The sequence below is a fragment of the Parasteatoda tepidariorum genome, chromosome 6 (assembly GCF_043381705.1).
Source record: "Parasteatoda tepidariorum isolate YZ-2023 chromosome 6, CAS_Ptep_4.0, whole genome shotgun sequence".
In the NCBI taxonomy this organism is placed as follows: domain Eukaryota; kingdom Metazoa; phylum Arthropoda; class Arachnida; order Araneae; family Theridiidae; genus Parasteatoda; species Parasteatoda tepidariorum.
In genome coordinates, this window is record NC_092209.1 from 684,368 (window position 1) to 700,266 (window position 15,899).

General features: G+C 28.7%; 2 protein-coding genes across 2 annotated transcripts; one reads left to right on the forward strand and one right to left on the reverse strand.

The window, feature by feature from the left end:
• Nucleotides 1-914: 914 nt before the first annotated feature.
• Nucleotides 915-1,891, reverse strand: LOC107437042 (ATP synthase, subunit C). The gene has a single exon (XM_016048911.3). It carries the CDS (start codon nt 1,458-1,460, stop codon nt 1,023-1,025), a length of 438 nt encoding a protein of 145 aa, XP_015904397.1. The 5' UTR covers nt 1,461-1,891; the 3' UTR covers nt 915-1,022.
• Nucleotides 1,778-15,235, forward strand: LOC107437041 (UPF0047 protein YjbQ). Its single transcript, XM_016048910.4, has 7 exons — nt 1,778-2,054; nt 2,160-2,194; nt 5,097-5,116; nt 5,699-5,738; nt 5,812-5,853; nt 8,553-8,670; nt 12,593-15,235. Exons 1-7 carry the CDS (start codon nt 1,880-1,882, stop codon nt 12,637-12,639), a joined length of 477 nt encoding a protein of 158 aa, XP_015904396.1. The 5' UTR covers nt 1,778-1,879; the 3' UTR covers nt 12,640-15,235.
• Nucleotides 15,236-15,899: the final 664 nt, after the last annotated feature.

The following is a 15,899-nucleotide window of genomic DNA, read 5'->3' on the forward strand; positions in this document are numbered from 1 at the left end:
ACAGATTTTAAATTTGATTTTTAACTATAGCTAAGGTTATTATTCAAATAGAATCCCCTTTATCAGATATGAGGTAAATAAAAAATAATTATAATTTCCTTAAGATAAGCTTTACATAAAGATAAATTTCAATAACTTGAAGACAATAAAATATTCTAAGTCCTTGAGATGACTGTTATAGCATTCTTAAAAAGTAGTACTATCTTCAGTATCTGACTGGAACAGTCTTTGCAACTTCGAGGCAGAGACCCACAGCAAATGAAGTCACCCCACCCCCAAGCAAATCTTAACTAGGTTTTTCTTCTTTGGAAAATTAATTGCTCTGGCAAACACATTTGGCGCTGTTGATCATACTCCCCATTGAATTTAATACAGGTGAAAAGATTATTAGCAATTTTTAAGCTTATCAAGAAAAGTTTATACTTTCAATTAAATAACTAGAAAATACAGTTTCTTTCTGAATATAATGAAAACTCAGCAAAAAAAGGTGAAACATCTTGTAACATTTAGGGGTATTTTTTTAAAGTTTACTCACAGTTAATAGGGAGTTTGCACTACTTTAATCTGACCACCACGTGAATAGCTTCCTGATAACACCTTCTTGACTTTAAATAAATATACAACATATGTAAAGACAAAATAAAAGTAAAAAATTAAGCCCAAGACACAAGTTTGTAACTAATAACAGATTTAATTATTTCCTATCAGTCAAAAAGGCTTGATTTAACAATGGACCGAACAAAATTAGTTATAAAATATTGATCTACAAATGAGAAGTGCATTCCCTATAAATTCAAGGTAACCTTTAAAACAAGGAATTTTAATACAGTTATGAATTCATAATAAATTTCACAATATATAAATTTGAAAAAGAAATAAACAATTTAGAGATAATAAAAAAGATTACTTAGAAATAGGTATAAAACAAATTTAATTTTGTACCAATTACAGATAATGAGCTATAGCTGTGATTAGACAGTCCTGAACTAATTCAGAAATTAAATGATTCTAATAGAGTTAGTTTAGAATGCGAATAGTAGCAAGAAGGCCATCATGAGACAGAAGAGACCCATGGCTTCGGATAAGGCAAATCCTAAGATAGCATATGAGAAGAGTTGTTGTTTCAGAGATGGATTTCTGGCGTAACCTACAATTAGGCTTCCGAAAACTGATCCAATACCGGCTCCTGATCCGGCAACACCGACTGTAGCAGCTCCAGCTCCGATAAATTTAGCTGCAGAATCAATATCCCTTTGAACTGCACTAGTATGAAGAGCTCGGGGCAGCTGAGAAATTAGAGACGAGGAAAATGTGATTTTAGGCAAAACTTTAGATGGCTGCACGACAAATGGCCGCTCCTCCGGCACTCTCAATGTGCTCACAGTAGCACTAAGAGGCCTCACTGATGATCGAACAGCAGAGGTCATCATGGCTCTGAAGCATGGAGTTAAAGCGTACATCTTGAATTTTATTCAATTAAAATGAATTTCAAAACTAGAAGAAGTTATAAGGTAGATAACTTTTGCCTACGTTCAACAAGACCAGACTAGTCGTGAAGCGGAAGGTCAAGAAAAGGCGAAGTAGGTGTATTACGTTGACAAAAGTTGAGTTGTTAAACTTCTTGAAATGAAAATCTAATTTTTTTTCAATTTTGTGAAATAAATTTGTGATAAAGAAATAAAAATTTTCTTTGTGAAACACTACAGTATATCTGTCATGCTATTTTTCCACTAGCCATATCTTTATATATTTATAAAAAATGACTTATAAATTTATTTTATAACTTTGACCATCAAAATGTAAACAAAAAACCAAAACAAGTAATCTTATTCTCTTGACTAGATTTATAAATAATAACTGTCTTAACAATTTTGTAGTTATGTCCAGAAGTAATGTCTCAAGCGATTCTTCTAATTTCAAATTCGGTTCTGCTTGGTTTCAGAAGAAAATAAACATACGACCTGTTCTCAGAGGATGTCATTTAATTACAGATGAAATCTTAAAACAAGTACCGGAAATAGCAAGATTCTCTATCGGGTTGCTTCATATTGAAAGTAAGTATAATTAAAAAAACATAACTTATGTATTATATGATTTAAATATCTTAATTTCTCTTTCACTATATTTCGTTTAAATTTCTGATTATAATTATTCTTCAGTCATGCATACCTCTGCTAGTTTGGCTCTTAACGAGGTAAGAATAGAATTCATTGATTATTACATTACTAGTTTTAGAATCTGAAATCCTAAGAGATGTGATTTATTGGAATTGATTTGTTACTTCTGACGATTTGTTTTCATCCCAACCAGTTTTGACCCAATACGTTAGCGATTGGCGGCAATTTAATGACGAACAATAACAGAATCAATTATTGCAACCTTATAAAATTATAATTTCATCAGTATTACATATGTTTTGTTGACACGAAAAACTTTATAAGGGAAAAAACCTTAGACCTATGCCTAATCCTAAAATACATAAAAAATCACCTGACAGCTATAATTCTCTTCATCATAATAACTCCTAAACCGTTATATTTTCTTTAAAAAATTTAACTTGCTACTCTGGAAATTTTGTCTCCATACTCATAAATTTCTCAAATCAACATAAAAATGACAATCTTTACATCAACTGGTTTAAATTCAAATGCATTTACAAAATGTAATAAATCCCACTTATATATTCAACAGTGTTTTTACTACAGCGCGAGAATCTGGCTTATTTTTTTCTTTTCTCGCATTAAAAAATTATTAACGAGAGAAGATCGCACACTCTATTAATCAATTTCAAAATTCGCGAATTTTGGAAAAAAAATTCGTCTTCTGCCATTTTGAATAAAATCCGTTTCACTTTTCTTCCTTGATCTTTCATTACTTTCAACAAGGATACCTGTTATCTAGCTTCCCTATTTACCAGTATTGTTCAGAACCGGTGCAAATAGCAGAACACAATGCCCCCCCCCACCCCCGAATGACGGAATACCTTTCAGAACACATTTTTCTGCAACCACGTGTTCACGGAAGGTAAGATTTCTTCATGTAAGACGTTTAAAATTTTTTCAATGCTACAAATTTACTAAGTAAATCCGAATTGTTCATCATCTGTTGCAAGGTCATTTAGCACTCAAAACCGAATTAAGACAAAATATCGTATACAAATGACTGATAAACATTTGAGCAACCTAATGAGAAAAGCTGATGAAAAAGTAGATATAGAACGTTTTCCATATGATGATGCAGCAAAAATATTTAATGCTTTAAAAGTTAGAAGATGTTAAAAATGTATTACAATTAAAGAAATATATTTTTTCCAAGTCTATTCGCGTTTTTTTAATTTTTAGAAATCTCCCTTAACTTTTTGAGATCTCACCCTGCTTTTGAGAAAGGTTGAGAAATTCTCTCTCATTTTTTTTCTGTAATGAAAACACTGTATTCAACCCACACAAAAAGAAACAATTAACGCCACAGAAAATTCATTTTTAAAATAAAATTCTAATAACTTAAAATTTGCAGAAAATATTACATTTCCAACCAAAACTCTATCTTTCTTTACTTCAACAATCAACTATTTCCCGTTTACGTAATAGCAAATTTATGATTACATCACCACAACTTTGATTACATCTTCAACCACTTCAATAATTACCACCTGCTACATTCTGAGAACAATTTCTTTCAAATTGAAACCAGATTATTATCTCTTACTGCTAAACATGATGATAAGAAAAATTTTCAAAAACAGTTACATACTGAAAACCAAGCTGTCCCAAAGATAAATGTGTTTAAATAGACATGGATTCATTTAAGTTTGAAAAATAAATAATTGAAGTGCAGTCTTTCATTTTTGTATTAATATTTTTGTAATCTATGTTACCAGTTAATGAAACATACTATATTAAGATAAAATTACTTAAGAAGCATTTGGTTACGCGATATTAATAAGCCCTCTACTTATGCGACTATTGGGGAAGATATCTGGACCGTGATCAGCTGCATAATAATTGTCATGTTTTTGCTACTTTTGGGTAGTGACTGGCATGAAACTAAAAAAAATTATTAAAATCAACTCAAAAGGCGTAACTTGTAGCCATCCCGCAGCGAACCTCTAGGTATATGTTTTTCTTTTTTAAGTTTAAAACGATTCGTATTTCTAATAATTATTTCTTGTCGATTATAGTTCACACAACAGATCCTGATATACAAATATCCTTTTTTAAAGTTGTCTTGCTGCAAATTTATTAAGTAAATTAAAAGCTTGTGTAAGATTGCAGGTCATAACGAGACTTTCTATGTGCTTCGCCAGCATTTGAGGGTTAAATGATTTTTTTTGAAAATTAATTTAGCCAGAAGAAAAAACAGTATGAAAGTAAATCTGTAACGAATTGCTATAGTACGAAATAATATATTGAAAATTGTTATATTGAAAAATGTATCAATAAACAATGAAAACTATGAAAAAAATCACTTTCAAAGTTTCGTTGAATGCCCAACTTTTGAGAGGAATTTGTTTTTTTTCCAACAAGTTTTAAAAATTTTAAAAAATTCATTGTTTTTTGAAAATTTTTAAGGCTTTTGTGGGGAAAAGATGTGAAAATTCTGAAAACATTCGTGCTTGATATACTAGTCCATTTACAACTTTTGGGGAGAAGTGCTTTTCAGTTATCAAAAACTTTTTTTTCGCTCCATGCTAGTTGACAGTTATTGCAGAAAAAGATATGCATGGAGGATATGACTTTATCCACCCTTAAGCATACTTCTTCTTTGCAAGTAAAGAAACCCTCAGGCGTCTTGGCTAGTGTAATTTTCATGGTATGAAAATATATCTAATTGTTGTCCAAATATAAACATTAGCTCAGTGTGTATAAAATGCAAAATTTTAAATTGTGCCAAATATTTTGGTTACCGGCACATTTGTAAATTTAGCCATGATGTGTTTGGGCTAGCAAATTTTATTAAATTTAGTAATTTAATTTTTAAATTAATTTTTTTTTAAAAAATGGTTGTGTCTTTTTTCTTTCTTTCCAAACCATAAATAATATTTATGTCTGTTTTTTTTTTTTTTTTTTAATTTACTTTTNTTTTTTTTTTTTTTTCAGAACTGGGATCCTGATGTCAGGTAAGAATTTATCTTATAAACAGATTGAGCATTTTATGAACGCATCCATCTTTCTTTTCTCTATTTGATATAAAACAGTAGAATTCCCATAGTTCGAGAAATTTAGATGATCCATTTAGACTTGTATTGCTATTTGATGTTGAAACTACAGCAATTTAAATGCTGAAATCGCAAATATAAAGATCTTTTTTTTTTTACTTTTTCTTTTAAAAAGTCTACATATGAATGCACAATGCATCTGTTGTTGCATCTTCTTTGGGGTTTTAATATTATGCATAATTTATAATTTTTCTGATGAAATGAAAATATTTGATTTAATTTTTAAAAATTAGATTGTTAAAACAAGTTTAATTAAAATAATAAAATATAATTAAAAATAATGAAGTATAATATAATAATAAAAATGAATATTAATTTGTTTTAATAGTATAATTATTAAAAACAAATATTACTACATGAATTACTTCTCTAAGATATAAACCATACTTTTGCTTATCGGTAAGCTTCTTGTAACAAACTTTGCTATTTATTTTAAAGAAAAGAACATTATTTTTTAATGACTCTTTAACATATTTTTTATAGGGAAGACATGGAAGCCTTTTTGACCGAGCTTGTTCCTGAAGTAGGTTCATTATTTTTATACATATAAATAAAGTGTGATAGAACATTTATCTGATACTTGATTTCTTTTTTAGAGCACTCCTTTTAGACATTCATGTGAAGGACCAGATGATATGGTATGACACAGTGTGTTATAAGTTATTTACACAGTAGTGTTACATCTAATATACACTAGGGCAGGGATGGCGAACCAATGGCACGTGTGCCATTTATGGCACGCGACACAATATTTGGGGCACTCCACCAATCACAATTGTTGTTACACTATGAATTGTTATTACACAAATGTTATTACTCTATGAAGCATATGTAACAATTAAATTAAAATTCACAAAGAACAAACAAAATAATAAACAATTATTAATAAAAAAATAAAAAATTAATAATAAAAAAACAATAACCATAAAAAACAAGATAACAGTAAATAACTAGCAAAAAAAATCAACAGTCCTGCTTAAACTAGCATCTTACAACCTAATATAAGTTATTGGTCATCTAAACTGCAACAACAGAAGCCACACTGATGTTACTTTAAGTTGAATTACGTGTATAACTGAGACATTGCAAAAGGTTTTTTTTTTTTTCAATGTAAATAAAGAGTTTTGAGTTGATAGTATTTAGTATTATTATTTTCTCAATAATCACAAAGTCAAAATTTTTTGACGGCACGTATATGACCTCATTAAGCAATTTTTTAGAGAAAATGGCACGTTGGTGTATAAAGGTTCGCCACCCCTGCACTAGGGGAAATAATTGTTTTTTTTTTTTGCAATAAAAAAGCTAACAAAGCAAATAAAACCAAACTTGGATCAAAAATATCATCTGATATTAGATCAATGTATGAGCAAGCAAAAATGCACCCATTCTGTACCATAAATAAGGAGATGGGTCATCAGAGAAATAATAATGCCTCTAACAGCTATAAGGATCTTTTCCCTGTACCGCTGATTTGTCAGAGTACCTCTATCAAATCCATGAAGGCCAGTATGCCTGCCCAGAAAATACGACCACCTCGACCATAATAGTCCTTTTCAACAATGTTAGAGGGCTGATATTGATTTCCGGGTTGATATTGATTTCCGGGTGCTCTCGAGATGAGAACACATCTCGAGTCACTGTCCAAACTGAATTGCGACTCATAACTGAAGAGAACCTACACACATCCTCTAGGCACCGTGCTAGACAGTCCTCTTTGTGTTTCATAGTCAAAGAGATGTCAACTATAGGCCATCCACATTAACTAGGCAACTGTTATCTGTGATATTCCTGTTACAAGACAATTATTGACCTATTGCTTTTGGTAAGAAAATCTTGAACTGGCATTGTTGCCCTTTTACGGGTGGACCACTGTTCCTGTCTCTGTGAACTGTTTCCACAGAGTGCACACCACATTTCTCGCAGGGGTAGCCTGTGATTGGCCGGCCTTGAGTCTTCTATCTGCCATCTTGTGGAGGATGAAGACTGAACTAAGGGGAATGATGGGTCAACTAAGAAATTAAAAAAATGAGGATTAGACTAAGCTACAATGTTTCAAATCGTCCTGACACTACAAGCTATGAAGAGCAAATGAGATACTTCTATGCCAACGCTGTCACTGAGTTGCAATATCTCAGACCACTGCTTTGCCGGCATACCAACGAAGAACTTAGCTATCATCTGATATGTTTTTTTTTTTTTAAAAAAACATTCCTCCTTTTAATTTTTTTCGTTAGTGTGCTTAGTTTTTAGTATTTTGCTAGGCTTTATTTACTGTGTGATTTTTTCATTTTTAAAAAAGAAAAGATTGCTCAGATTTAGTTAAGAGAATGTCTTAAATTGTCAGAAAAAATGCTTTTTTTTAATTTATTTATTTCTAATACTCATTCAATATTCTTTTTAGAGAATTGATACTTAGGTTTTATATCAAGGGCAAAAATCTGTCAATGGAAATTCAGTGTGGATAATTTCATTATTATTGTATTATTATATCTATTTTGTCTATTAAGTAGCATTTAGTGAATCTTAAGCTCCTTCAAATTAACAAAACTAAGTTTCAGGCCTTTCATTTCAAATTTGTGATCTAATTGTGCATGCCAAAACATATAGCTAAGGACGCGAATACATATTTTAAGCTTTCGTATTAAAATAAATATGTATAAAACTTTCAGATTGTTTCTTGAAAACCTTTTGTGCTACCTTAAGTTACATTATTTAGATATTTAAATGTTTGGAATGAAGTCTCAATATTTCTATTTCTTGATTTTTCTACTTAAAAAAATACTCCAGCTGTGAGAAAAAAAATTATTTTACAAAACATGGTATAGGTTTGTCTTATCATAATATAGCCATAATAAAAATATTGAAGAATAAAATGAAAACATACTAAGCATATATTTGAAAAAAAAAAAACTTCTTGAAAAACTAAATTACGTTACACTTTTGTTTGAAGCCAAATGAAAAAAGTATAAAATCAAATTTTAAAATCATATCTTTGCATGCCTGTTTCATAAGATTAAACTTAGCATCAGCTTTACTTGGTTGTGCACAATATTCTGGTGAATGCATATTAGTTGTTTATCGATTGTTCTAATTTTTTAAAATTTAAGTGATTCAAAGTAGCTAGTGAAGAAAAATTGCCATAATAAGTATATTTAATGCCAAATAATGACCCAAATTTTATTCAATTTAAAGGTAAGTACTCAAATTCCTTCCATTTTAATCCAAAACATTTTGCCTTGTGATTAAAAAATGAATATATGTACAGCAATAACTCTTTTTGTCAATAACTTAATTTATTTTAAATGCTACATTTTGATTTGTTACATGATATTTGTAGCCAGCACACATCAAGTCTTGTTTTCTTGGATCTCATCTCACTATTCCAATCACTGATGGTCAACTGAATTTGGGCAGTTGGCAGGGTGTGTGGCTGTGTGAGCACAGAAACAGAGCAGGTATTATACAGAGAATTATTCACAAAAATATCCTCTCTCTTTCTTCTATTATATTTTGCACCTTCTGTGAAAATGTTATCTGAAATAAATACATTTATTTTTGTCTAATTGCTATAGCGCATGATACAAAACAGTTAGTAGTGAAACCATGTCGAAAACTGATAAATATATTTTAAAAAAGTATGCCTACAATTAAAATAGTATGATGTCTTGTTTGTTCAATTATTTATTCATCACAAAAACTAGCTTTTGGAAAATTACCAATTGTTTTTTCTTTACAATTACAATATTTTGTCCAAAAAATATATATTTTATAAAAAAATCGATAAAATTCAAGATGCACCAAACCATGGAATTTTGATAATGACGAATGATTTCTATTTGAAACGTTTAGGTCAATTGTAAAAAAAGGCAGATACAAGACTGGAAAATTTTAATTGAAGGAGTTACTTTTTCTGTGAAAATAGAGAAAGGCTCAGCTTGAAAATTATATTACCTGACATCGAAAATTCTGATTGGATACATATTACAAGCTTGGTCTGTAAATATTTAATGAGAAATATTTTAAAATACTGATACAATGCTATTGCTACACACGAATTTCAGTTTTCTTAGCAGTTATTTTTCATTATTACAGCCTTTTTCATATGCTTTTACAAAGTTTGATATTCTTTATGCAATTTTATTTACAGAATGCAAATTTAAAATTTCAGCTATAATTTTTTGAGGATCTCAAATCTATGCCGTCATAAATCGTCATTTTCAAAATGTTTTTCAGCAGTTTATGCTGATAATTGTCTTTTTTCCGACCCTTTTTAAATTTTGATATTTAATTACAATATTATTATTACTACTGGCAAATTTGTATTTGAGTTTTAAATATTTGAGTCACGCGATTTGTAATGATTTCACATAAATTTACTTTATTTTTTAGATCTCTTTTTCAGCACATTTTACAAAAGTTTTTGATGCGAATTTTAAACTCTGCGTGATTTTATTACTGCAATTCTTAATTTTTTTTAAAATGTGAGAAATTCATACATCACACTAAAAAACTACACCCTTTTAATGTAAATACAATTTCAATTTTTGAGAATATGCTGTTTTATTTATTTTCTTTCCTTTTTTAAGCTTTAGAATGAACTATGGATGTTAATTCATGATTTGCTATGTTAAGTTTGTACTATGAAAACACATCGACATAATTTAGATGAGGTGAAAAATTAAATTTACTTTGATTGTACTAGTCCTTGCAAAAGTCTCTTGTACTAGTCCCTTTGATTGTACTAGTCCGTGCAAATTTTGAGAATGGTACAAAACTTACAGAATGGTGCCTTAAGAGATTAATGCTCTTTTATTAATCTTATAAGGGAGTTAATTTAGCCAAAACTGTAATAATAATAAAACAAAAATTTATAAATCATGTATTTTGTAAAATGTTGATGTAATGAAACATATATGGATAGTTTGTAATATGAAAATAGTATTATCTAATGTTATTTGATCTTTAATACAATTATAAATTAACCATTTAGTAATAATTTTTTGCAATACTTTAAAAAATACTGATAAAAGAACTCACTATTAATATTACATGGAATGAAATCATGCCCTGGTTGTGCATAAAAAAATAATTGGTATAAAAGTTGAATTTATTATATGAAAGCAAATCATGTGAACAAAATTGTTTTTATAGCATTGTTAAGTAATGTTTTTTTTTCTCCAATGCCCACCTGGGCTTGTCAATTCAGGCATTTTACAGCGCATGTTTGTTAGCCACTCTTTCAGGGTCAACGTTGTTAAGTAATGTGTTACTACTTAATAATTCTGTTAATAATATTTCTTTGTTAATAACTGTGTTTTGCATGTGCATTTACTTTATCAATGGTAATTTATGCTCAGCGCTATGCTAATAATATTTGAGTTGAAATTTTTTTTATATATGATATTGGTGCGTAGTGGAATTTTGTGATCAGGTATTCAAGTGATCATCGTTTGATGGGCTGAATATTGTGCCATTTTCGTCATAAATTCACACAGTTTTTCAGCAATTATTATTACAGATTTATACATGGTTTTTTGAAATCCTGATATTTTAGTAGGATATTATTATGACAAATGGCTTTTGGATAGTAACTTTTTGATACAAATGCATTTGATTTGCGTCATGAATTCGGATTGTTATTTGAATAACTTTCCCAGCAGTTATACCCATAAATTTCTACATAATTTTTAAAATTCTGATATTTGTAATACGAAATGATTACAACTCATTAATATGGAATCGCTCATATCAGCTATCACCAATTGATTTTTAACTACGTTTGTTCAAGTTTTCATTGTAATTTACTTTATTTTTGTTGGAAATAGTGCAACCAATCAATCGGATCTTCCTGTTTACTATGCTTTTTCTTCTCTCACCATAAAAGGAAATTTAAGTTCAAGTTTGTTGCTTTTTCTAGTGGAGTAAAATACCTTTTTGTATAACTTTTTAAATATTTAAGTAAATTAGGTACTACTAAACTTGTTACTGTTCCTTTGTTATGCTATGCTCAATACCAGGGATATTACAAATCCGTTCATGACGCAACCATATTATGTATAAATACTTTGGATGTTGTGTTGTCATTGCACATATAGCTGTTTCGGATGTTGCTTATATTATTATTTATTTTTGTCAAGCAGCAGCGGTATGCTAATTTGTTTATTTCTACTGAGATGTTATAACGTTTCTTCAGCAAGTCTATATTTCTTTGCCTTCACAGCCATTTGTAAGATAGTCATCATCATATTTATTCAAAATAAATTATTGTTCAACTGCAGCAAGGATTTTTATTGCTTCTTAAACGCTGGGCTTAAATAACTCCCCATCTAGCCCGACATTTTTAGCAATTATTGTTCAAGATTTCTATGTGCGTTTTTTTTAATTTTTTTATACACATTTGTATATTTTTTGTCTCAAACGTTTGATTTGCTCACATTTTGTCATGAATTCACATATTTTTGTTAATTTTTCAACAGTTATACCTAAAGCTTTCTAAATAATTTTAAAATTCCTCATATTTATAAATCGAAGCTATCATGACATATGAATCTTGAATCCCGCTTAAGAACAATCACTTTTCAATGTTAGACAATGTTCATAACATTTTGCATCCATTTCATTCTAAACCCAAGTGGTCAGCTATTCTAATGAATTTCAGCATGACTTTTTAAATTCATATTTTTTTTTAAAAATGATATGACAAAACTCAGAATCAGAAATTTGAGAAATGTGCGACAGTACAAAGATAGGATTTTTCTGTGCTGATTATTGAAAGTGCGTCAGAAAAGGAGAAAAATGTATGCTCACGTTCAATTCTCAGAATAATTTTTCAGATAAATATTTAACTTTAAAAAATGTCATAGTGTAATTTAAAAACTAAAAATATAGTCGCTACTCAAAATTTATTGGACACCAATGTTGACTGGGTGATTGTATTTCTCGAGCCCTATTCATGCTTAATAATTCATTGATAATAATATAACACCTCTTTGCTTATATGTTCATGTTGATATAATATTGTTACCATCATTTAAGTCGATTCATTAAGTACATTCCTATTTTTTCATTGGTAAGCTTAGGAAAAAGATGTGGTATGGAAAAGATTCATTTGGGCATTATTTCCATACATAGACTGACATGCCTGGAATAGCATGTAAAAATTATGAAATTTTTCGAGCTCAAGTGAAAGAATAATGATATATTCTTAGATATTGTCTAAATTAGTTAAAGAGTAAATGATGAAATTTTTGTTTTCTTTAAATAAATTTGAAGAATCGGTACAATGTACGATCTTTTCATAAAGCTGTTTTTAAATATTGTTTTTTTATTATTTAAAATTTGCCTAAATAAATACACAAATACTTTTTGCTGTTGCAGGTTCACGAAAAATGATGGTGACAATCAATGGAGCTCTGAGGGATTAAAAGATGTTTTTACGTGATTATCTTCTTATTAAATAGCACTTCTAAAGACATTATAATAGATGAAATGTATTAGTATAAATATTATAGTCTTAATTTACATTTAGTAGTGTCGTCATAGAAATTAAATCTTTGTTTTTATCTCACACTCTCTATGTATGCAAAATTGGATGACAAATCTTAGAGTTGGATATCAATACTAATTGGTAGTGTTTTAAACATAACTAGTTAATAGGTAATTCAACATAGTCCATAGGCATTTCCTAAAATTTAATTATTATTACAAACTTATTTTTATAAATGTTAAATGCAATTATTTATACAACCTGTCATTTCAGCTGCTTATTTGTATCAAATCATATGCTTTGAAAATCAATTTGTTTTATTCTATATAGACTATATGGAAGTGAAATCTAACACTGAATTTATTCTAAATGGATAATTTATTCTAAAGTAGACTTCATCACTTCAACGCTGATTGTGCTCCCGAAAAAATACAGATTTTTCGCTAACCGTGATCCGGAAGTTTCCGGAGATCGAAGGTTCAGACGTTTGAAAAAGTCATTAATCACAAAAGTTTCTGGAAATCAAATTTTCAAAGTGGAACTTAAAAACACAGTTTATTTTATTTCTTTTTAAGGGAGATGCAGATACTTTATAAGCTTTTATTCAAAATTAATATTCATTTTTTATCAGTTAATAGTTATAATCATAAACTCAAGGAAGAAGGACGTATTTGTAAATTTCAATTACTTCTCCAGGTCTTTCATTGATATGTAAAAAATTTTAAATATATTTTAAGTAAACTAAGAAATATTGAGGAAAAGGAAAAGACCTTGTTTAAATTTTTTTCTAATTATTCGATTCAACCTTTTTTTTTTTATTAAAAAATTTTTCCAGAATTTTGACTTGGGCTCATAATCACCCCCGTTACTTGCAATTGAGTGAAAGCTCTCATTTTATTTTTTAAGTATACTTAGAGCATATTTTATTATTTCAAATCTATACACAAAAATAGCTGGTATCTATATTAATTATAATTAAGTCACTATATGCTCATGTTCAGAATCCCTCCAAGTATGTTTTAACCTCACATCCATCTCAGCTCCAGAAAGATTGCTAACTCAGTATTATTACGAGACGTACCAAAAAGCAATATGGTATAACATACATATGTACATACTCAGTATAAATAGTGATATACTCGTATACATTGTATGATAACACCATTTTAAAATTATTTTCGATTTTGAAACAATCTCATTATTAGAAAATGAATTGAAAGTACTTCACTTTTTAGCACTCAACATAAATCATTTTCAAGAACTGCCACTTTAATGGTAATTGTTTTACCACCAGTTTGTTTTTCAGTATACTGAAATCTTGATGAATAAAACCTTTTAAACTCTGAAATCTTTGCAGGACCTATCATGCATTTTCTAAGAATTATTTTGAAAAAGCTTAATTTCTATAAGTAATTATCCATATATTTTTAAAAATATTTAAATTGTATCAACTATCAATAAGATGCTATTCAACAGTAGTATGCTTTCTTGTTGACATTTAAAAAGAACTAAAGAAACAAACATAAGTGCTAAGAATATTACTAGACCATAAATTTGAAAATCAAATAAAAATTGTGATCATGAGAGATTTGAGAACGTTCTTATTTTTCAATTTATATTAATCTAATCATTCTATGTAATTATTTTCCTGGCTTATGAAAAAAAAATTCGAACATTTATCATTTTACTAGCTTTTTTCTGCAGCTAAGATCGAAAAAGTGTTAGAACTCTAAATGTATGGGATTTTTCTCCCATTAAAATATATTATGGTTAGATATTTTTGGCCTTGTAATATCTGAATGTATTATATAATTGTGTACATTTATGTAAATAACATTGTAAATATTTTGCACTCTGTTTCTCAATTGAAAAGCAAATTTACAATTGCTAAATACCTGATTGCAATTTTTTATTATCTTTTTACGGTATATTGAAATAATACTGTTCATTTAATTATTTTGGAAAAAAGATTCTTGATTTTCCTACAGTATTTGATAAGTTATTTTTAATATTTGAAAAATATCTTTTCAACAAGAAAAAAAATCATATGCTAATTAGTATAATTTAAGCTTTGAATAAAATAAATTGAATAATTAAATGAATGAATGAAACAATTTGGAAAATGAAATTATTTGTCCTTTTGTAATACTGTTAATAGCTTTATAAAAAAAAAAGATAATTTACAAATGTAATAAGGACATGGTAAATTTTTTCTTTTAAAAATTGAAATGTTAAGATGAGTTAATAAAACAGTCAGTTCAAATTTAAATTAGTCAAAAATCAGAGAGTTAGATGCAAGGTTGAAATGCAACATTTTTTGCACATTGAAGTAGTTTACAAATTGCTGAAAAAAGCATTCAGCAAGTTTTTTATACCTGGTATGATTCAATAGATTTATTTTAGTTGGTGAAATTTTTTCCTTTGCACACAATAAGATACAAAATATTGTATATTTACAACCCTGTTAAGCTGTTTCATTTTATGGCACCTCTTGTGTAATTATGGCATTTCAAATAAAATCTCATTCTATCATATTTGGTTTAGTTTGAAATATGCTTTTTAATCATCTTCTGACGCATTGAATTTTAATATAATCTTTCACAATTGACTTCTTTATACCGTTGATTCTTAAAAATAAAAAAAATTGAACCTTTGCTCACTACCACACATAACTAGATTATTAAGTGACCTGACATTCGCAATCAGTTAAGAGTACTCAAATCCGTGCTGGATGGCAATAAATGTTTCCTTAGTTTTCTGATTGATATAAGCAGAATTTATTGTGATATTATCGTCAACTGAAGTTTTACCTGAAGCCTGTGCTGGATGACATCATAAGTTCTTTTTCTAATTGCTAAAAGTAGAATTTATCGTATTTTCACCAAATCGAATTTATCAACAATAATTAGAATTCCAACAATCTACAGGGATGTGATTATTCCGCGGAAATTTTTTTTCGAACAAGTTGAAATATTTTATGAGGAATTTAATTTTTCACGGAGTATTGAAATCCTCATTTCTCCCTCTGAAACTTCTCTAAAAATCATTTCCTTGGGAAAAAACTGGTTGATCTTTATACAGGGATGAGATTTTTTCGCTTTTGCCTTTCGAATTTCAGCCTTTTTTTTAATNTTATCAAAAACTCCGATTCTCTAAAAGTTTCGTTTTTTTTATAAATATCCCGCTTTTTTTTTTTGA

Excerpts from the sequence above, each read along its gene's own strand:
- LOC107437042 (XM_016048911.3), bottom strand. The coding sequence starts at position 1,460 with ATGTACGCTTTAACTCCATGCTTCAGAGCCATGATGACCTCTGCTGTT.
- LOC107437041 (XM_016048910.4), top strand. The coding sequence starts at position 1,880 with ATGTCCAGAAGTAATGTCTCAAGCGATTCTTCTAATTTCAAATTCGGT. Across the intron at positions 2,195-5,096 it reads CTAGTTTGGCTCTTAACGAG|AACTGGGATCCTGATGTCAG; the intron begins GTAAGAATAGAA and ends TTTTTTTTTCAG. Across the intron at positions 5,117-5,698 it reads AACTGGGATCCTGATGTCAG|GGAAGACATGGAAGCCTTTT; the intron begins GTAAGAATTTAT and ends TATTTTTTATAG.